The 24023-nt window shown below is 35.4% G+C and overlaps 1 protein-coding gene across 5 annotated transcripts in view; it reads left to right on the forward strand.

Moving 5' to 3' along the window:
* The window catches only part of USP34 (ubiquitin specific peptidase 34), a 371878-nt gene that overhangs the window by 123831 nt on the left and 224024 nt on the right, over positions 1-24023 (forward strand). For all 5 annotated transcript variants that reach the window (XM_037806728.1, XM_037806730.1, XM_037806731.1 and 2 more), the window contains exons 4-7: positions 5078-5128; positions 5302-5451; positions 18971-19038; positions 21426-21618. In XM_037806728.1, the coding sequence (XP_037662656.1) occupies positions 5078-5128; positions 5302-5451; positions 18971-19038; positions 21426-21618 (462 nt within the window). The remainder of the gene's footprint in view (positions 1-5077; positions 5129-5301; positions 5452-18970; positions 19039-21425; positions 21619-24023) is intronic.

Consider the following 24023-nt stretch of genomic DNA (forward strand, 5'->3'; position numbering starts at 1 on the left):
AAGTCTGCCTATTTTCTCTAGCTTATTTTTGTAAACCTTCATACTTGACTTCTTTAGACTTCTGTTTCTTCATCTAGAAAGTAATTTTCCTTTAGTGAGAATATTTTCACCCTGAGTTGAGACTACAGAAAAATGTAGCCCAGAAGGTAGATATTTTCCCCATTAGACTATCCCATAAGAATACTTTAAATAAGATTGTGCTCCATGTTCTAGAATTCTTAACCTACCTTCCCATATTTTAAAAATGACTTACATCACATAAGATACCTAATTAAACATTCTAAAAAATGTCATGTCACAGTGCTTTTTCAGCAAAATGTAAAAGGGGGTCGATTTCTGTGAACTTAAAAAATTTATTATTAAGAACGTTGCGTGAATAGTGTTTTAATGTATTAAACTGGGAATTGAAAGATGCTGGAAATAGTTTGGTTAGGGACCTAAATATGTGGAATTCATACAGTGTTTCTTAGAAATAAATTTTCTACTAGTTTAAAATCTTTTTTTTTGTATGGTAGCATATATATAACAAAATTTGCCTTTTTAACCATTTTATAAGTAGAATCATACACTATTTGTCCTTCTGTGTCTGCATTATTTTACTCAACACAATGTGTTCAGGGTTCATCCATGTTGTGTATATCAGAGCTTCATTCATTTTTTTGTCTGAATAATGTTCCTTGTGTGTTTATACCACACTTTGTTTATCCATACATTTGTTGATGGACACTTCAGTTGTTTCCAACTTTTGGTTATTGAGAGTAATGTTGCTTCTTTGAACATTGGTGTACAAGTATCTGTTTGTGTCCATATTTTCAGTTCTTTTAGGTTTATACCTAGCACTGGACTTTACCAGGTCACATGGTAATTCTATTTAACTTTTTGAGGAACTGCCAAACTGTTTTCCACAGTGGCTGCACCCAGCAAAATGTATGAGAATTCCAGTTTCTCATTTTTTTCTCCATTTCTCTAATAATAGCCATTCTGGGTTTGAAGTGTTTATCTTATTGTTGTTCTTGATTTGCATCTTCCTAATGGCTAATGATGTCCAGCATCGTTTTGTGTGCTCTGGTTAAAAATCTCATAAAAATATAACCCGTAACAGTACTAAATTTGCAGTTACATTGTTCCTGAAATCAATTTGCTCATCATATTTTTTTCCTGATTTTAAAAAATGGCAGTCTCTAGATATAGTTGTAGTCACACACACTTATACTTTTCCTTTTGGAATAAGGTGCTTCATTATTACTGACTGTACTTGAGGAGTAATCCATGTGACTCCTTGATTGAAAGTAATGGGTTTATTAGGTTTTTGAGGTAAAGTTCTAGTAAAAAAACATCTTTAGATAAAGAAGAAACTTCTTTTTACCGAATTTTATATTATGTATGTCTGTAGCTTCCTTAATTTTCTGCTCATGACAGTTGTTTCTCAGGTTTCTAATGCCTTATCAACTGATCTGTTTATAAATACACTAAAATTTCTACTTTCCATCCTAGTGGCCATGTAATTAAATGTGTTAAAGGTTAGCTGTTTCAAAGGGTCTCAGATCAAAGCCTTGGTTGCATATTACATGTATGTCATATATATACACACATACACATATATATACACATGAATATGTAAACATAAATACATATATTTTAAAATCAATACCTACGCAATGCAGTGGGGCTTGCTAGAGAGATTATTATCCCCTTTCTATGAGTGTATAGTTCATCCATTCTTTCCTTTTTTTCCACACTCTTATAAGGAGTGGGTGCTTGTAAAAAGCCCTTTAATTTTTTTTTTTAATATTTTTTATTGTGAAATATAACATATATACAAAAAAGTGATAACTGTCAAAGTACAATTTAATACGTAGTTATAGAGCGAATTTCAAAGAATGTTATGAGTTGCAGTTACACAGTTTCCATTATTTCCTTATTGTGAAATATAACCTATATACAGAAAAGTGATAACTTTCAAAGTATGATTTAACAAGTAGTTATAGAGTAAATTTCAAAGAATGTTATGTGTTGCAGTTCCACCATCTCGGTTATTTCCTTCCAGCTGTTCTAATACCCTAAAGACTAAAAAAAAATCTGTTTCTATAGTCAGGATTTGTAATCAGTATTTGTTAAATCCTATCTTGTTTGTTGCTACTCCTCCCTCTCATTTGATCACTCAGTCTTCAGGGATATTTTGGCAGTGACCACCCTATCTTGTTCATGTTGAAAAGGGGTGTTGACATTGTGGGGAAGGGGAATACATCTGTTTGATGTTCTTGAAGAGGCTGTTGACTCTGGGTTTTGGGACTTATCTGGCATAGGAATATGCTGGAGGATTTAAGTTTCTGAAAAATAAACTTAGTAAGTGAAACTTTTATAGAGTATCAGATAGGGATCAGGGTATTCTTTAGGATTTTCAGAGCTGCTGTTGGGATACTGTGGCCATTGGACTATCTAGATGAAACTTACATAAGAGTAACCTCCAGCATAGCCTCTCGACTATTTGAAATTTCTTAGCCACGGAAACTTTCTTTCCCCTTTTTGGTTAGGAAGTCATTCTCAATCCTCGATGCCTAGGCCAGGCGCATTCCTGCAAGTCGTGTCCCACATAGCCAAGGAGACTCGCTCCCCCTGGAGTCATGTCCCTCATAGAGGAGAGGGTAATGACTTTATTTGCAGAGTTCGGAAAAGCCCTTTAATTTTGAGTTTTAGTTTGTTTTGTTTTTTCCTTTAAAGACACAAATTGGCAGAAACTCTTAACAAAGAAAAAGATGTTAGTATTTGATAGCCATGACTTTAAAACCTACTCAACACCCTTATTTTAGAGAAGAGGCAGCCTGGCTTACAGAGGTTCAGGTTTGCATGGCATGTTGCTGAGAAAGTCCTAGAATCCATATCTTCTTATTCTTCTATACTGCTTCTTAATCATTTATAACTGTAACTTGATACACTGCCAAATCTGAGTAAGATGCGAATATGGCCGCCTCCTTTCCTTCCTTCCCTATCAAAGTTCATAATATTAAAGATCAAGTGATTGGAAGTAGGTAATATTAATCTGGATTAAAAAAACTGTTTTTGGTGGGTTGAATTCTTTATCCTGAATAGTTATATGCAGTTCTGTGAAATGAGGTTTGTACTAGTGTTTTGAGTTATTTCTAGAGTGAAAATGAGTATAAACATTGTAGAAAGGAGAGAATCCACTGCTGTTCTGTTACACGTGTATATGATGTGATCAGATAGATTAAATTTATACCTTATTTTATTTTTTAAATTTCTACACCTAGGCTGGTTTCCTCTTGCTGCCTTCTACTGACTCTTTTGTCTTTTTCTTGAGATATAATTCACATAACATAAAATTCACATTTTACAAGTGTACAATTTAGTGGTTTTTAGTATATTCCGAAAGCTTGTTTTCTCTTTTAAAATAACAGGCAAATTCTTCTGTTTACTTCTAGAAATAGGGTGACATCATCTCATATTTAGTAAGCATGAAGTTTTGGAAAAAACTTTTAAAATCCCTGATAGTTCTAAAACTAGAACTTTTGAAAGAGAAATGATGTTCTTGATTGAGCTTTTAGTGAGACTTTAGTTCTCATGGTTCTAGTGTTGTTATCTACCTATATGAACTCTTTAAATACTGTTTCAAATGAGATTATAATAACAGTCTTAGAATAGTGTCTTCGTTTATCCAGAGTAGAAATAAGAACTGGTAAGTAAACAAACAGTTTTTCTGAGTAACTGGAATAGTTAGTACCAGGTCCATGAGTAGTATGTTGCATGCATATCAGGATAAAATTCTCTTAGGAGTTTTTCTAGCACTAATATTCAAACATGGTTCACCTGACACATGAATCTATATTTAACAATACCACAGGGATTCTTTAATCAGGACTTCGAAGGCAATGAAAAGATATGTTGAAAATAACTTACAACTCCAGGTGTGGCCCTGGTAATAGAAGCTCAGGAGGTTTAGTATATTTTGACAAGTGTTTTGGCTCCTGTAAGGACACTTTTCAGTTTCTTTGAAATGTTCTGGAGAGTTGTGTGTGTGATTGCTCTCAGTCAGTGGTTTTCAAATTTTATTTCAGCAGCAGAATGTAAATATATAAAACTTTAAATATATAAAAATATATAAATATGACAGCAAGTAATTAATGGGTTGCTTTGGCAGCTGACTTTTTTTCAGATGAAAGTGTAAAGCATTCTGATTTGGGAATCAACATTTTCAGAGTAATAAAGAATATACAAATATAGACTTTAAAAAACCTTGAATTTCCTTTCTACTTCATATTCTCACAAAACCATTGTTACCAAATTAGTTAAGATATTAAAAAAAATCAGATTATGTTCATAAGTTGTGTTTTGTTTGTTTGTTTTAAATGTAATATACTATCTTTCCTTGCCTGTGCATATCAATCCACCTTGTTTTTTTAAGGTATAATTTACTGCATGCCATAAAAATCCCTTGCTTAAAAAGTGTGCAATTTAATTATTTTTAGTGAATGAATAGTTTAGAGTTGCTCAACTATCACCACATTCCAATTTATAACATTTCCACATTGGTTTTAATGACTTTTAAGAGTTTGTTTATGCCACTGCTTGTTTAACAAAACTTCTGTTGACAGATACCTAAGTTGTTTCTAATTTGGGGGTATTGTAAATAATTGCAGTGAGTGCCATTGCACATAATTTTTCCAGTACTTCTCTGATCATTTCTGTAAGGTAAATATCCAGAGGATGAATTGCTGGGTGAAAAGGAATGTGTGTTTTAAATGTTGATATATATTGCTAAATTGCCCTTGGAGAAAGGTCACACCTGTTTGTTTATGCTCTCACCAACAGTGGATGAATGTGCTTTCAGACAGTTTAAATTTTATGTCTAGAAAGCACATCATTGTGAAACTGTAGAATATACCTTTAAGGAATTCCAGAGCATGGTTTCAAAATCACTTATCTAAGTTATAGTTTTATAAAAGTTATGCCAGTTCTTTAAGGAAAATTTAAATAGTTTTTGTTTGAGAAAGTTTAGTTATATTGTCATTTAGTACCTGCCACCTAATTGTATTTACTTTTTTTTTTTTTTTTTAATTAGGATATATCAACCCAAGAAAGCAACATATTAGGGGCATTTTGTGATATGAATGTAAGTGTTTTTCTTTGTTTTAAGGTTTCTGGAATATTTTATGTCTGGTTTTGTTATTCATATATGGCTTTGAGTTTATTTTTATTTCTGATGAGTATCTTTCTAGTATTGGTAATAAAATAAAAGTTATTTCTGATACATTTTAAAATAATGACATATTCTCATTTTCACAGGATGTAGAAGTACCATTGCATTTGCTTCGTTACGTATGTTTGTTTTGTGGGAAAAATGGCCTTTCTCTTATGAAGGATTGCTTTGAATATGGAACTCCTGAAACTTTGCCGTTTCTGATAGCACATGCATTTATTACAGTTGTGTCTAATGTAAGTATTGTTTAGCATTGGTTTTAATCTTTGGAACAACATCTGATATTTCAATAGCATGCGTTTTATTTTCAGAGAAAGGCAAGTTTTGATTGAGTGATTTGCATGTACAATAACAGTCTTTTTCTGAATTCTATTTTGGAAAAATAAGTGTGAAAATGTTTTTAAAGAGCTTTGTTACAATCAAGTTGAAATTTGAATGAAATTAGTGAATTTTGTTTTAAAATATGTAAATTTAGCTGCCTACTTCCTTTGTTTTAAATATCAGATAGGTAGTAGCTATGCAAAAGATTCTTATGTTAATTTTAATTTTCCTTGTCCTGGATTGTGTCCTGGGAAAGTTTTGGTTTCTTCGGGGTTTTGTTTACCTAAATGGTTGGCCTGTATCACATCTACCTGTGATATAGCTCTACCTGTGATATAATTGCCTCTATATCATAGGTAGAGAGTGGCCTTACATTCTTTTTGCCTTGCAAAGAAGTTAGTTCTTTTATATTGTTATGAATGTCATTTACTGTGAAACACAGTAAATATGGAAGCAGATATAATTTTAACCACATGTATTAAAATTTAATATTTAATAACTTTTGCACATCGTTTTAAAAATTGGTTTAGCAACAATTAATCTAATCTTAAATCATGAATTCTTGTGAAAATGAACTAAGTAATAACTAGAATGGAATACTTAATTAAGTATTATGCATATAAAATTGAAGTATTGGGTGAGAGAGGACTTAGCCAAATACTTTGTTACATTGTTTCCATTGATATTTGCTTTGTAGGGAAGTAGTACTCTGGAAAGAGCACTAGTGTTAAGTATCTGTACCTCCATTTTTCTATTTTTGAAGAAGGTTTGCATCAAGGTCATTTTTAGGTTCAAAATTCTATAATTTCTAATAGGTTGAAAATGGTACATACAGTGATAGTATAGCATTTAGGTTAAGAATGTAAGTTTCAGAGTCACACTTACATTTGAATCCTGAATCTGAATCTCAGTGTTTTAGTTTCCTAGGCTGCCCAAGCAAATACCATGAAATGGGTTGGCTTAAACAGTGGGAATTTATTACCTTATGGTTTTGAAGTTGAAAGAAAGACTCCAAATCAAGGCATCATCAAGGCAATGCTTTCCTCCGGAAGACCAGTGTTCAGGGACTGGCTGCCAGCAATTCTTGGCTCGTCTGTCTCATGGCAAGGCACATGGCAGCATTTGCTGGTCTGTCCCTTCTCTTCTGGATTTTGTTGATTTCAGATACTTGGATCTGTGGCTTTCTGACCCTCATGTCTGAATTCATTCTGCTTATAAAGGACTCCATTAATAGGATTAAGATGCATCCTGATTGGGCTGGGCCCTACATACCTTAACTGAAGTAACTTCATCAAAAGGTCCTACTTATAATGGGTTTACTCCCACAGGAATGTATTAGATTTAAGAACATGTTTTACTGGGGTACATACCACTTCAAACCACCACACAGTTTCTTTATCTGGAAAATAGAAATGATAATACCAGAGGATTATTGTGAGGTTTAAAATGAGAAGGTAGATTTTAAACTCTTATCTAGTACCTGGATACATAGTGTACTTAGTAACTGGTACCTGTTATTTATTTCAGGTGTTATTAAGTACTTATTTCATTTTGTTATTCCGATTAAACTTCTTTGATTGGAAGTTTCATAATTCTGAATTCTGTTTGGCTTCCTTTGGGAGAAAAAATCTAAAGTGTTGCATTGACATTTGTATTTTACACTGTAGTAATTTTGGAGAAGGCAGAAATCACGAAACAGTTTATCAAAGGTTTTTCCTTTATTGGGAATTTTTTTTTTTTTTTTAATTCAGTTTTATTGAAATATATTCACAAACCATACAGTCATCCATGGTATACAATCAACTGTTCACAGTATGATCATATAGTTATGTGTTCATCACCACAATCTATTTCTGAACATTTTCCTTACATCAGAAAGAATCAGAATAAGAATAAAAAATAAAAGTGAAAAGAGAATACCCAAACCATCCCCCCATCCCACCCTATTTGTCATTTAGTTTTTACTTCCATTTTTCTACTGTTTTTTTTTTCAATTTTTTAACTTTGTTTATCAAAAAATTAAAAACAAACAGGCAAACAACAACCAAAAAAACCCCACAACATTTCAAACAAAGCAATGGATTAAGGAAAACAAATAACCTAAAATAACTACTTTGCTTCCAATATGTTCCTACCATACCCCAAGAAAATTAATAAACCATGTCCAAACAGAGGAGTAAGAAAAACAAATAATCTAAAATAACTACATTGCTTCCAACATGTTCCTACCATACCCCAAGAAAATTAACAACCCCAAAGAAAACTAAGGAATAAGAGAAAAAAAAAACCTAAAATAACTCTATTGCTTCCAACATGATCTTACTATATCCAAGAAAGTTTACAAACCATAATCATTCCTGAGCATTCCCATAACATTGAGATTACCCTCCATAGTTTATCTGTTCTTATTACATTATCATTCCCTCTCCACTAATTGGTATCTCTAGGTCCCCTACATTCTACAGTATAAAACATTGTACATTTTTCACAGAATTCACATTAGTGGTAACATACAATATCTCTCTTTTTGTGCCTGGCTTATTTTGCTCAGCATTATGTCTTTTTTTTTTTTTTTTTTTTTTTTTTTAATCTTCATTTTATTGAGATATATTCATATACCACGCAGTCATACAAAACAAATCGTACTTTCGATTGTTCACAGTACCATTACATAGTTGTACATTCATCACCCAAATCAATCCCTGACACCTTCATTAGCACACACACAAGAATAACAAGAATAATAATTAGAGTGAAAAAGAGCAATTGAAGTAAAAAAGAACACTGGGTACCTTTGTCTGTTTGTTTCCTTCCCCTATTTTTCTACTCATCCATCCATAAACTAGACAAAGTGGAGTGTGGTCCTTATGGCTTTCCCAATCCCCTTGTCACCCCTCATAAGCTACATTTTTGTAGGTTGTAGGGTTGTAGTTTGATAGTTTCAGGTATCCACCACAAGCTACCCCAATTCTTTAGAACCTAAATAGGGTTGTCTAAAGTGTGCATAAGAGTGCCCACCAGAGTGACCTCTCGGCTCCTTTTGGATTCTCTCTGCCACTGAAGCTTATTTCATTTCCTTTCACATCCCCCTTTTGGTCAAGAAGATGTTCTCCGTCCCACGATGCCAGGTGGACATTCCTCCCCCGGAGTCATATTCCACGTTGCCAGGGAGATTCCACGTTGCCAGGGAGATTCACTCCCCTGGGTGTCTGATCGCACGTAGGGGGGAGGGCAGTGATTTCACCTTTCAAGTTGGCTTAGCTAGAGAGACAGGGCCACATCTGAGCAACAAAGAGGCATTCAGGAGGAGGCTCTTAGGCACAACCATAGGGAGGCCTAGCCTCTCCTTTGCAGCAACCGTCTTCCCAAGGGTAAAACCGGTGGTAGAGGGCTCAACCCATCAAACCACCAGTCCCCTATGTCTGTGGTCATGTTAGCAACCATGGAGGTGGGGTAGGCGAATACCCCTGCACTCTCCACAGGCTCCTCAAAGGGCCACTGCATCTTTTTTTTTTCCTTGTTTTTTTTTTTTTTTTTTTTTTTAACTTTCCCTTCTTTTTTAAATCAACTGTATGAAAAAAAAGTTAAAAAGAAAACAAACATACAATAAAAGAACATTTTAAAGAGACCATAACAAGGGAGTAAGAAAAAGACAACTAACCTAAGATAACTGCTTAACTTCCAACATGTTCCTACTTTACCCCAAGAAAGTTACCTAATATAGCAACATTTCTGTGAACTTGCTCCTACTATATCCATCAGAAATTCACAGACCATAGTCATTCCTGGGCATCCCCAGAACGTTAAATAGCTTATCTGTTCTTCTTGGATTATTGTTCCCCCTTCCTTAATTGCTCTCTATTGCTAGTTCCCCTGCATTCTACATTATAAGCCATTTGTTTTATATTTTTCAAAGTTCACATTAGTGGTAGCATATAATATTTCTCTTTTTGTGCCTGGCTTATTTCGCTCAGCATTATGTCTTCAAGGTTCATCCATGTTGTCATATGTTTCACGAGATCGTTCCTTCTTACTGCCGCGTAGTATTCCATCGTGTGTATATACCACATTTTATTTATGCACTCATCTGTTGAAGGACATTTGGGTTGTTTCCATCTTTTGGCAATTGTGAATAATGCTGCTATGAACATTGGCGTGCAGATATCTGTTCGTGTCACTGCTTTCCGATCTTCCGGGTATATACCGAGAAGTGCAGTCGCTGGGTCGAATGGTAACTCTATATCTAGTTTTCTAAGGAACTGCCAGACTGACTTCCAGAGTGGCTGAACCATTATACAGTCCCACCAACAGTGAATAAGAGTTCCAATTTCTCCACATCCCCTCCAGCATTTGTGGTTTCCTGTTTGTTTAATGGCAGCCATTCTAACCGGTGTGAGATGGTATCTCATTGTGGTCTTAATTTGCATCTCTCTAATACCTAGTGAAGCTGAACATTTTTTCATGTGTTTCTTGGCCATTTGTATTTCCTCTTCAGAGAACTGTCTTTTCATATCTTTTGCCCATTTTATAATTGGGCCGCCTGTACTATTGTCATTGAGTTGTAGGATTTCTTTATATATGCAAGATATCAGTCTTTTGTCAGATACATGGTTTCCAAACATTTTTTCCCATTGAGTTGGCTGCCTCTTTACCTTTTTGAGAAATTCCTTTGAGGTGCAGAAACTTCTAAGCTTGAGGAGTTCCCATTTATCTATTTTCTCTTTTGTTGCTTGTGCTTTGGGTGTAAAGTCTATGAAGTGCCCGCCTAATACAAGGTCTTGAAGATGTTTTCCTACATTATCTTCTAGGAATTTTATGGTACTTTCTTTTATATTGAGATCTTTGGTCCATTTTGAGTTAATTTTTGTGTAGGGGGTGAGGTAGGGGTCCTCTTTCATTCCTTTGGATATGGATATCCAACTCTCCCAGCCCCATTTGTTGAAAAGACCATTATGACTCAGTTCAGTGACTTTGGGGGCCTTATCAAAGATCAGTCGGCCATAGATCTGAGGGTCTATCTGTGAATTCTCAATTCGATTCCATTGAGCTATGTGTCTGTCTTTGTGCCAGTACCATGCTGTTTTGGCAACTGTGGCTTTATAATAAGCTTCAAAGTCAGGGAGTGTAAGTCCTCCCACTTCGTTTTTCTTTTTTAGAGTGTCTTTAGCAATTCGCGGCATCTTCCCTTTCCAAATAAATTTGATAACTAGCTTTTCCAAGTCTGCAAAGTAGGTTGTTGGAATTTTGATTGGGATTGCATTGAATCTGTAGATGAGTTTGGGTAGAATTGACATCTTAATGACATTTAGTCTTCCTATCCATGAACATGGAATATTTTTCCATCTTTTAAGGTCCCCTTCTATTTCTTTTAGTAGAGTTATGTAGTTTTCTTTGTATAGGTCTTTTACATCTTTGGTTAAGTTTATTCCTAGGTACTTGATTTTTTTAGTTGCTATTGAAAATGGTATCTTTTTCTTGAGTGTCTCTTCAGTTTGTTCATTTCTAGCATATAGAAACATTACTGACTTATGTGCATTAACCTTGTATCCCGCTACTTTGCTAAATTTGTTTATTAGCTCTAGTAGCTGTATCGTCGATTTCTCAGGGTTTTCTAGATATAAGATCATATTATCTGCAAACAATGACAGTTTTACTTCTTCGTTTCCAATTTGGATGCCTTTTATTTCTTTGTCTTGCTGGATTGCCCTGGCTAGCACTTCCAGCACAATGTTGAATAACAGTGGTGATAGCGGGCGTCCTTGTCTTGTTCCTGATCTTAGAGGGAAGGCTTTCAGTCTCTCTCCATTGAGTACTATGCTGGCTGTGGGTTTTTCATATATGCTCTTTATCATGTTGAGGAAGTTTCCTTCAATTCCTACCTTTTGAAGTGTTTTTATCAAAAAGGGATGTTGGATTTTGTCAAATGCTTTTTCAGCATCTATTGAGATGATCAATTGATTTTTCCCTTTTGACTTGTTAATGTGTTGTAATACATTGATTGATTTTCTTATGTTGAACCATCCTTGCATGCCTGGAATGAACCCCACTTGGTCATGGTGTATGATTTTTTTAATGTGTCTTTGGATTTGATTTGCAAGTATTTTTTTGAGGATTTTTGCATCTATATTCATTAGGGAGATTGGCCGGTAGTTTTCCTTTTTTGTAACATCTTTGCCTGGTTTTGGTATTAGATTGATGTTAGCTTCATAAAATGAGTTAGGTAGTGTTCCATTTTCTTCAATGTTTTGAAAGAGTTTGAGTAAGATTGGTGTCAGTTCTTTCTGGAAAGTTTGGTAGAATTCCCCAGTGAAGCCATCTGGCCCTGGGCATTTATTTGTGGGAACATTTTTGATGACTGATTGGATCTCTTTGCTTGTGATGGGTTGGTTGAGGTCTTCTATTTCTTCTCTGGTCAGTCTAGGTTGTTCATATGTTTCCAGGAAATTGTCCATTTCCTCTACATTATCCAGTTTGTTGCCATACAGTTGTTCATAGTATCGTCTTATAATTTTTTTAATTTCTTCAGGATCTGCAGTTATGTCACCTTTTTCATTCATTTTGTTTATATGGGTCTTCTCTCTTTTTGATTTTGTCAGTCTAGCTAGGGGCTTGTCAATCTTGTTGATCTTCTCAAAGAACCAACTTTTGGTGCTATTTATCCTGTCTATTGTTTTTTTGTTCTCTATGTCATTTATTTCTGCTTTAATCCTTGTTATTTCTTTTCTTGTACTTGGTTTAGGATTGGTTTGCTGTTCAATTTCTAGCTTCTTCAGTTGATCCATTAGTTCTTTGATTTTGGCTCTTTCTTCCTTTTTAATATATGCATTTAGTGCTATAAATTTCCCCCTTAGCACTGCTTTTGCTGCATCCCATAGGTTTTGGTATGCTGTGTTCTCATTTTCATTCGTCTCTATATATTTAGCAATTTCTCTTGCTATTTCTTCTTTAACCCACTGATTGTTTAGGAGTGTGTTGTTTAACCTCCATGTATTTGTGTATTTTCTAAGTCTCTGATGGTTATTGACTTCTAATTGTATTCCATTGTGGTCGGAAAATGTGCTTTGAATAATTTCAATCTTTTTAAATTTATTGAGGCTTGTTTTATGTCCCAGCATATGATCTATTCTGGAGAAAGTTCCATGAGCACTAGAAAAGTATGTGTATCCTGGTGATTTGGGATGTAATGTCCTGTATATGTCTGTTAAATCTAATTCATTTATCAGATTGCTTAGGTTTTCAATTTCCTTATTGGTCTTCTGTCTGGTTGATCTATCTATAGGAGAGAGTGATGTGTTGAAGTCTCCCACAATTATTGTGGAAACATCAGTTGCTTCCTTTAGTTTTGCCAGTGTTTCTCTCATGTATTTTGTGGCACCTTGGTTGGGTGCATAGACATTTACGATTGTTATTTCTTCTTGCTGAATTGCCCCTTTTATTAGTACGTAGTGGCCTTCTTTGTCTCTCAAAACATCCGTGCATTTGAAGTCTATTTTATCTGAGATTAATATTGCTACACCTGCTTTCTTTTGGCTGTAGCTTGCATGAAATATTTTTTTCCATCCTTTCACTTTCAGTTTCTTTGTGTCCCTGTGTCTAAGATGAGTCTCTTGTATGCAGCATATTGATGGTTCATTTTTTTTGATCCATTCTGCGAATCTATATCTTTTAATTGGGGAGTTTAATCCATTTACATTCAACGTTATAACCGTGAAGGCATTTCTGGAATCAGCCATCTTATCCTTTGGTTTATGTTTGTCATATTTTTCCCCTCTGTCTATTAATATCCTTTATTGTACCCATACCGAATCTCTTTAGTACTGAACCTTTCTCCAAGTCTCTCTGTTCTTTCTTTGTTTCTCTGTCTGTAGGGCTCCCTTGAGTATCTCCAGTAGGGCAGGTCTCTTGTTAGCAAATTCTCTCAGCATTTGTTTGTCTGTGAAAAATTTAAGCTCTCCCTCAAATTTGAAGGAGAGCTTTGCTGGATAAAGTATTCTTGGCTGGAAATTTTTCTCACTCAGAATTTTAAATATATCGTGCCACTGCCTTCTTGCCTCCATGGTGGCTGCTGAGTAGTCACTACTTAGTCTTATGCTGTTTCCTTTGTATGTGGTGAATTGCTTTTCTCTTGCTGCTTTCAGAACTTGCTCCTTCTCTACTGTGTTTGATAATGTGATCAGTATTTGTCTCGGAGTGGATTTATTTGGATTTATTCTATTTGGAGTTTGCTGAGCATTTATGATTTGTTTATTAATGTTGTTTAGAAGATTTGGGAAGTTTTCCCCAACAATTTCTTTGAATACTCTTCCTAGACCTTTATCCTTTTCTTCCCCTTCTGGGACACCAATGAGTCTTATATTTGGACGTTTTATATTATCTATCATATCCCTTAGGTCCATTTCGATTTTTTCAATTTTTTTCCCCATTCTTTCTTTTATGCTTTCATTTTCCATTCTGTCATCTTCCAGGTCACTGATTCGTTGTTCAACTTCCTCTAGTCTTGTACTATGAGTGTCCAGAATCTTTTTAATTTGGTCAACAGTTTCTTTAATTTCCATAAGATCATCCATTTTTTTTATTTAGTCTTGCAATGTCTTCTTTATGCTCTTCTAGGGTCTTCTTGATTTCCTTTATCTCCCGTACTATGGTCTCATTGTTCATCTTTAGTTCTTTGAGTAGCTGCTCTAGGTGCTGTGTCTCTTCTGTTCTTTTGATTTGGGTGCTTGGGCTTGGGTTATCCATATCGTCTGGTTTTTTCATATGCTTTATAATTTTCTGTTGTTTTTGGCCTCGTGGCATTTGCTGAACTTGATAGGGTTCTTTTAGGATTTGTAGACCAGTTGAAGTCCTTATCTCTAATTTATCAGATCTATAGCTTCGTGGAGTACACTTTCTCTAACTAACCAGCAGGTGGCATCCACGAGCCACCTGTTCTCCACAAGCCAGTTCTCCCCTGCTTAGCCTTTTTGGTGAGTGGGGGAGTGAGTCTTGTGGGGTCCAATTGGTGTACCAAGCTTGCGTGTGTAGTTGGTGTTGCCTGCCCTGTATATGGGGCGTGTTTCTGGGCAGTCAGGGAGGGGTGGTGGCCCTAACAATCAAATCTCCCTGGTGATCCTAGAGTTTGAAAGCTGCTGCAATAGTCTAATCCTTCAGTTCAGTCCTGCCACAGTTTGTCTCTGCCACTGACCCACAAGTCCTTGGTATTGGCGTATGGCTCCTGAGACTTGCAAGTGGGCCCCTCTTCCAGGCCGTGCACCCCGGGTCCTCTGTTGAGGGATGACTGTGCTATGTCACAGGTGAGTGCCGTCCCCCCAGGGCAGTTCTGGGCTGCTGGGCTGTGTAGGGAGGCTCCCAGTCTGCTGAAATGATGGCTGAATGGGGCTTTGTTAATTCACACTGCTCTACCTTCCCAACTCTGGGACAATCAGCTGAGGTTGCAGGGAAGGCTAATGTCCACGCCCAGTTTTGTGGTGTGTGCCTTTTATTTGAAGCACTTCCGTCACACTGGGTTGTCTGGGGCAGTTTTGGGCTATGGGGCTGGCGATGGGCAGGAGTGTTTCTCGTCCACCAGGATGATGGCTGTGAGCGGACACCCCCCTTTTCTTGGGAAGTTGTGGTGTTTAGTGAATTTTCTCAGCCACTGGATTATTGCGTTTTGTCTCAGAGCTCTCCTAGTTCTGCTCTTGACTTGACCTGCCCAAATATCAAGTCTTTGAAGCTTTCTGTATTGGGCTTCTTAGAGTAATTTTTTTAGAAAAAGAAAAAAGGATTAAAACAAAACAGAACAAAACAAAACAACAACAACAAAAAACGGGCCCTCCTCAGAGATCTAATGGGTTATTGAAATGCTAAGAGACAAAGCAATCAGAGCCTTTAAGGAAAGGTCCACAGGGCAGAGAGATCAGCTTTTCTTCAGGATTTGCATATGTGCCTCAGTGCCCTTCCCCTTTCTATGTTCACCAGAACTCCAAAAATCCTCCGCTTTTATTTTGGAGTTTTTCGTGTTGTTTTTTTTCTATGCCTGTCTCCTCTCTGCTGGGCTGGCTGCTCTCAGATTCTCTGGTGTCTGGTCTCAGTCTATCTATGGTTGGAGTTTGAATCAGTAGAATGAGTTTCCGATAAGGGCTGCCACTGCAGTTCTCCCTTCTACTTCCCGGAGCTGACAGCCCCTCCTCCCCCGGGACTGAGCCTGGCCGGGAGGAGCGGGTCCCCTGGCCGCAAAAACTTACAGATTTCGCTGCTCTCAGCAGTTCCACGTTTTCATGAGTGTTGTATGAAGTATGCCCAAAGTCAGATTGCTCTGTGGTGTCCAGTCCACGCAGTTCCTGGCTTTCTACCTACTTTCCTGGAGGAGTAACTAAAACATACAGCTCACCAGTCTGCCATCTTGCCCCCTCTCTCTATTGGGAATATTAAGTAAACTGGATTAAAATGTTTTTCTTGAATTTATTTAGCTAATTATTGGTTAACAGTCTTATGGAAGGTTAGTGAAAGACTTTAGTTTATTACAGTATCTTTAAAATTTATCCATTAGTAAGGAAAAGGTTTAGGCTTAGAATCTGTCTCATCTTTCTCTTCAGCCTTCTTTGACTTAATTAATAGACTGTTGTTACTATGCATAACTTTATTTTTCTTGTAACCCAACATTAGACACTGAGGCCATTAAGCCAGAATTAGAGTTAAAATTAGTCATAGTATTTTAATTAATAATATAGTTGAACACTGTATGGTAATCTGTTTATTTTTTTCCTGAAAATATGACATGTGTTTTTTAACCAAAGGTTTTATAACTTGATTTACTCATTTGGAATTTTTTTTCTCATAAAAAAACATTTTTTTCTCTCATAAAAAACCTCTGTATACTAATTTCTTTAATGATGTTAATACTTTAGTACAAATTAAGAGCTTAGATTAGAGTTCCTTTTTTAATCAGGGTTAGTACAGAATCTTTTTCATAATCTTCAGAGTTTTTCTTAAAGGGCTAATGCCATTTAAAGCATTAGGACTTTTGGCATTAATTGTGACTTTTTTGGGAGTCTCGATCATAAGACTAAGGTTTCTATAAGCCCTTAGTGATTTCTTTGAAAAAATTAAAGTAGACATTCCTTTTCGTTTGAGAACTTCAGGGCCTTTAAATTTCAGCATTTTCTAGCCACATATAAATCGATCTGGAACCCATTTTCCTCCTATGGAAACTAGAACCCTGTCATTTTATATATCCATTTCTTTTCTTGAGAAATAGGCAGCTTGTTTAGCCATGCTATTCCAGCATCAACAAGGCTGGAGTCCTTATTGGGAATTTCTGAATTGACACTGGTTTTCACAATGAAAACTCCTACATGCAAATGATGAAAAAATTATTTAATTTTAGGGCAACCCTATCTTTGAAAAGAAAAAGCCCATGAATTGAAAGCCACTTTTAGGGTAAGATAGATAAGAATTGGCCTTCTCTACTACCTGATTTATTACAGTACATTGCACATTCAGAAGAATGACCTTAGTGTGTGGAAGATGTTTTCAACCAGATATAAAAACGTTGAACATGAAGAAAAAAATTAATGAATTATACATCAGTAAGTTTAGTGAATAGTAGTTCTTAAAAGGTAAGAGAGTGAAAAACCGTAGAATGGAAAGATATATTTACATTACATATGTCAGACAAAAGATTTGCTTCCAAAATATTTAAGAAATCGCCAAATCAGTAAGAAAAAGGCAAACAATCCAAAGACTTGAACAGGTACTTCCTAAAAAATATCCAAATGGTTAGTATGCCTATGAAAAGGTGCTCAATCTCATAAGTCATTTAAAAAATATAAAATAAAACCACAGTGAAGTTTTATTGTTTTACTTTTCACATTATGATGTATAGTTCAACTGGAATTAATTTTTGTGTATGGTGTGGGGGAGGGATCAAGACTTATTTCCTTTCCACTGTTCCTAACGTTATCAAAAAGGATGGTCCTTTCCTCCTTGTTCTCAGTTACTACTTCTGTCATATATCCAAGTGTCCTTTATGTGCATGTGGTCTGGGCTCTCTAGCATATTCCGTTATTCTGTTTGCTTAATCTTGTGCTATTTCTGCATTATTTTAGTTTTTGGAGCGCTGTAATTTCATATAAAGACCTTTTTGGGTTACATTGTTATCTGTAGATCAATTTAGGGAGAACTGTGATCTTTACAATATTAAGTCTTCTATAAATATGGTAAATGTTTCTTTATTTACACTTTCTTTAATTTTCCTCAAATATCATTTTATCATTTTCTGTATTTCTATGTAGAGATTTTGTTCATCTTTGTTAGATCATTCCTAGGTAGTTGATACTTTTTGGAGCTGTTGTAAACAGATCTTTTAAAATATTTGCTATTTGTTGCTAGTATATAGAAAATAAATACATAGTGTGTGTGGTTGTGTATATATGGGTATATTTATTTATTTGTATTAACTTTCTAAGCAGCAATCTTGTTAAACTCATTAATTCCAAAAATTTATCTGAAAATTATTATGGATTTTCTAATTGCATAATCATATCTCAGAGTAATGTCGGTTTTAATTCTGCCTATCTAGTCCTATGCCTTTTATTTATTTTCTTGCCTTGTTACACTGTCTAGACCTTCAATTTAAGTTGAATAGAAGTAATAATAAAAGGCATCCTGTCTTGTTCCTAGTCTCAGAAGGGGAGGTTTCAGCATTTCATCATTAGTATAACATTTGCTACAGAGTTTTTGTAGATTTTTTTTTGTTAGAGTAGAGTGAAGCCCTACATTCATTATTCTCAAATTTGGTTTCAATTTACCTGTCAAGACTTAATATCATAATTCATTGGATGATTCAGTTAGAATTTTTATGAGAATAAAACTATAATGTAAGTGTTTCAGATTCAGAAGTAGTTTGGATTATCATGCAGGAAAAAGTATGAAAAAGGATTTCTTATGACCTTTAAAATTATAACAGATGAAAAGCTATTTATAGTAAGCTCATTTCAGTATATTTGTTACATTGCAATAGTTCATGACTGGAAAATATATTTGCCTTAGATGGATATTGAATTGACAAGAAGCCATAGGAAATTTGATATATAAAAAAATAAGGTTGTGATGGTTTACTGAAAAACTGATTTAGTAGTATTTGGATTGCTGCCATATAAAGAGGTGTGTAGAAACAGGTAGTAAGTAGATATTATTTGGATAGATGATTCTCCTTTTCAGCAAGAAGTTAATATTAATTCTTCAGGTAGATTTTTATGTAAAAAGTACTAGGTTAAATTACCTGATATGTGTAATTCTATTTCTAACAAGCGTATCCTTTCCAAAATAGATAATAAAATGTATATAGTTTTAAAGGCAGCAAAATACTAAATCCTTGTTTTTTATTAAAGTGAAGAAATACATGTTTCATATATTCGTTATGTGTTAATGTATTTTTATGTTTTGTTATAGATTAGAATATGGCTACATATCCCTGCTGTCATGCAGCACATCATACCTTTTAGGACCTACGTTATTAGGTAAGTTTTAAATATCTTTTTCCTCAAATTATCAATGAATAATGCATGTTTAAATTATCTATAACATAATACAGAATTATATTCTATCAAAGTTCCTTGTAGTCCTATGTTCTAGAGAAGATTTCAATTAAGTTTGGTATATAATGTAATATTTTTTTAATGCACATATATGGGTTTATATTTAATATGTTTATTTTTAAGAGATTTATGTTAGACTTGTTTCCACATCATAATGTAAAAAGAATGAGAGAACTTAATGCTTGCATGGCATTCCACTGTATTTATTATTCAACAGATATATGTTAATTATCCATTCTGTTCTAGGCTGGGAATATAGCAGAGAAGAAAATGAATTAAAAAAAAATCTCTGCACTCTTGTGCAGTCTAGTAGGGGAAGACAGAAAAATAAATAAATTAATGATACAGCACATCAGAAAGTGATAAGTGTTACAGAGAAAAAGAGCAGCAAAGGGTGGATTGAGAGTTCTAGAGCATGGGTTACAATTTTGAGTAGGATAGGGAAGATCTCACTGAGGAGGAGGTGACATTTGAATTTTCTAAGTCTCAACCTAAGAAGGAAACAGGGTGAGGGAAAGGATTGTATTGATTAGACTTCTTAGATTTTGAACTGTTAGAGTTTTAACAATTATGTTTCTTGATAACATATGAATTCTTTATACTTTTTTATCTTCATTTGTTCATTCACAAATATTTGAGTTCCTGTCGTTTTCCAGGAACTGTTGTAGTTGTTGGGTAAATGTGTCAGGAAAACACTCTGAGAGTGATAGATGCTGTGCAAGGTGATATGATAAGAGCATTTGAGGCCTTTTTAAAGTGTAATGTTTGAAGGAGACCAGTGATGGTCAGAAGGACCTAAGTTGATCCTAGGTAGAAGAAATATATGGGCAAAGATTTTGAAATTGGAAACAGTTTAACGTGTTAAACTAAAAGCAGATGGATGTGGATCGGGTGGAGCATATTGTGTGAGGTGGTGTAATTATGATACAAGATTGGAGTATTTGGTACCTTGTGGCCATTGTAAGGAGTTTGGATTTAATTTTAGCAGGAATCTATGGAAGGGTCTTAAATCATGATGCTTTTGATAAGATCCCTTTGGCCTTTAAGTGGATCATAAATTATTGAAGGGTTGGAGTAGAAGCTGAGAGATTTTAATTGGTCCTAGAAAGAAATGGAAGTTACTTGTACTAGGTTTCTTTATGGTGATTTTGAAAATTGGATGGATATAAGTAAAAATGGAACTGACAAGATTAGTGATTATGGGATAAGAGGAAAAGGGGGTATCTTGGGTGACTTTTCCTCCCACACCCTTCATCCCAGTTTCTCTTTTGTGTGCCATTAACCGAGATGTAAAAGACTGGGAGTACTTAAAGGATGTAGTTCTGAGATACCTACGGGACATTTAAGTAGTGCTGGCAAGTTGGGAGGGTGAACCTGTAGTTCAAGAACGTCAGTAATTTAGGAGTTGCTAGCATCAAGACAGCTTTTAAAAACCATGGGAAGAAGTGAGGTTGCCTGGGTAGAGAATTTAGAAAGGGAATAGGAGAGTCTAGGATGGAGCCCTTTGTCAGTTTGCTTTTGCTATGTAAGAAACCAACCCCTTAATACTTAGTGGTTTAAAATAATAGATAGCGCTCAAAGGCATTCCAGGCTGCTACTTATGTCCTGTTCGTTAATGAGCCATGACCAAAGCAAGTTACAGCAAAGCCCAGATTCAGGGTGGTGGAGAAATAGACTTCCCCTCATGTTGGGAGAAGTTGCAAAGTCATATTGTAAAGGCTTCTGCATGTTTTGAAGGGAGTTTGCTATTTTGCAATCCATTACAACCTGAAGAGCTCTAGTATTGAAAGGTTGGATAGATGAGGAGGAACCAGCCAAAGAAATTAGTCAGGACCTGAGAGGTAAGAGGAAAACCAGAGGTTTGTGGCTTTTGGAAACCAAAAAGGAATTATGTTTAAAATGTATGCATTTTAGAGAAGTTTGGCTTTGAGGAGATGTGCTATTCATATGAAGTCAGCTGGAATTTACTGAAACAGGATGAAGTCAGACATCAACATTTTTGGAACTGTTTACATGACATGTACTAGAGAAGAATAAAGTTTTACTAGAGGTGCATAATCCTATGTTAAATGATTTGGCTGTTTGCAGTTTCTGATTCAAGTTGGACTCTAAGCAAAAGGACACACTGTTACAGCTTATAATCCTTAAGAATCACTTAGAAATAGTTGAAATTGGGAGTAAGTTAAGGATCCCAGGTTCTATTGCACTAAACATTTTGGAGGTATGGAACAGAGGAGTGTTGTTGAGTTTCTGAGTGGTCTTTAGGAATGTTCTGTGAGTTATTCTTTTTCATTTCTGAATCATTTCAGGTATTTATGCAAGCTCTCTGATCAGGAGTTACGCCAGAGTGCAGCTCGCAACATGGCTGATTTAATGTGGAGTACAGTGAAAGAACCATTGGATACCACGTTATGTTTTGATAAAGAAAGCCTAGATCTTGCATTTAAGTACTTTATGTCACCTACTTTGACTATGAGGTTGGCTGGACTGAGTCAGATAACAGTAAGCTATATTTGTTTTATTTTTAGTCATTTTAATTTACCTTGCAGATTATTATAATACCTACTATTTACAGAACATTTACTATAGCTAGGCCTTGGGTTAAGCATTTTATATGCATTACTTTGTATGGTTCTCAAAAATAATTTGTTACTTTCTCTAATTTAAATGTGAAGAAACAGCCTAGGTTATACCTTAGGACTGGTTTGATTTTTTTATGGTCCAACTCCTTCAATATATGTTTTTTAGCTGTTCAGGTTTTTTACATTTAAAAAGCAGCATTTTCAGAGACAAATGGAGGATATCCATATGCAGTTAACTAATTGTTTTTCCACAAGCAGAGCCAGAGATTTAGACTGTAGACCAAATTTGACTGTCTGTAGTGTTTTGTTTGGATTGTACAGTATTAAATATTACTTTAATTAGGGAGAATTCACATTTAAAAAAATGTTTTCTGAAAAAAATGGAAGGTCTGATATCCTTGGGTCAGTATTTTAGCATAACAATAATTTACTATAGCTAATAGTTAGCTCTGCCATTAGAACAGATATGATTTCTCTGGTTTTCTACAGTCCCTATTAGCTTTATTCCTTTACATTCCATTCTTTTTTTCATTTTAAATTCAGTTTTATTGAGATGTATTCACATACTGTGCAGTCATCCACAGAGTACAATCAGTTGTTCACAGTACCATTATATAGTTGTGCATTCATCACCACAATCAATTTTTGAACATTTTCATTACTACACACAAAAAAGAATGAGAAAAAAAGTTAAAAGTAAAAAACACCCAAAAATCCCATACCTCCCATCTCTCCCATACCTCCCATCTCTCCTTATTATTCGTTTACTTTTTGTCCTCATTTTTCTGTTCATCTGTCCATACACTGTATAAAGGGAGTGGGAGCCACAGAGTTTTCACAATCACATGGTCACACAGTATAAGCTATATAGTTATATAATTGTTTTCAAGAATAAAGGCTACTGGGTTGCAGTTCAACAATTTCAGGTATTTCCTTCTAGCTATTCCAATACACTAAAAACTAAAAAAGGATATCTATTTGAGATCTCTATTTGAGATCTTGCAGCTACTGAAACTTTATTTTGTTTCTTTTCTCTTCCCTCTTTTGATCCAAGAAGGCTTTCTCAATCCCACAATGTCAGGGCCAAGCTCATCCTCACCAGTCCTGTCCCACATCGCCAGGGAGGTTTATATCCCTGGGAGTCACGTCCCACATAGGGGGAAAGGCAGTGACTTTACCTCCAGAATTGGCTTGGAGAGAGAGGCCACATCTGAGCAACAAAAGAGGTTCTCTGGGGTGACTCTTAGGCAAAATGTTAAGTAGGCTTAGCCTCTCCTTTGCGGTAAGAAACTTGCAAGGCCCAAGATTGAGGGATTGGCCTTGTAAATTGGTAGCCCCCAATGCTTGTGAGAATAATATTCCCAGGTGGGGAAATTGATCATTTCCACATTTTCCCCCAGTCCCTCAAGGGAATAAATACACCTTTATTCTCTGCCCAAATTACTCTGGGATGTATTGGGGATTCACACTAACCTGTACAAACCAACCAGATTTCACTCCGTATTCAGTGTTTCATCATGTTGTTTGAATTAACTGACCATAAAAGTTAAATTGTATATTGTGTTACAAAAAAATACAGATTTTGCACCTAATAAACATCTCTTTCTCACACAGAAGTTGAAGTTTTGAAAACACTGTCGATACTGTGCTTTACCCTTCAGTCTGATTTACCTTAGTGCTAACCAAGTCCATTCCATTCATATCTCTAGGTGAAGTCTGATCTCTTTTTTCAGACTCCTTCTTAATATTTGCTGTATGGGGTAATGCTGACATTCATAGCTGCCAGACTCTGGCTCTGAATCTCAGGTGTCACACAGATACTGAAAGTTCTAGGGACTGACCAAATTAGAGAAAGAGCTCAGCATCTTAGAATTTAGAAATAAGCATTACAACTCAGAAATAGAAGTAACTGCATTAAGAGCTTACAGTCTAGGAACCTTTATAGTAAGCCTTCCTGTGATAACCTGTGCTCTCAGACTCAATTCTCAGAGCTTGCACATTGCAGTTAGTCCATATTAGCAAGGCATTATTATGTTTGTCTTTTCATTTCTGGTTTATTTCACTCAACATACTGTCCTCAATGTCCATTCACCTCACAACTTCCTTTACATTTCTTGCTTGGCTGTGTAGTGTAGTTATTTGAGTTTGCTACCTATGAGACAAACCAATCCATATTAGGTTGGCTTAATTGTATTATGTCTTTTAACTTGAGATGGCATATATAAAATGGTGCTGGTGAACTAATCCCCCAAATTTTAGATTTACCTGTTATTTCTCACTTCTGTACATACTCATCAGAATGTGTTTTTCAGAGGCATTGGGATA

This window comes from Choloepus didactylus, chromosome 17 (assembly GCF_015220235.1).
Source record: "Choloepus didactylus isolate mChoDid1 chromosome 17, mChoDid1.pri, whole genome shotgun sequence".
Lineage (NCBI taxonomy): Eukaryota > Metazoa > Chordata > Mammalia > Pilosa > Megalonychidae > Choloepus > Choloepus didactylus.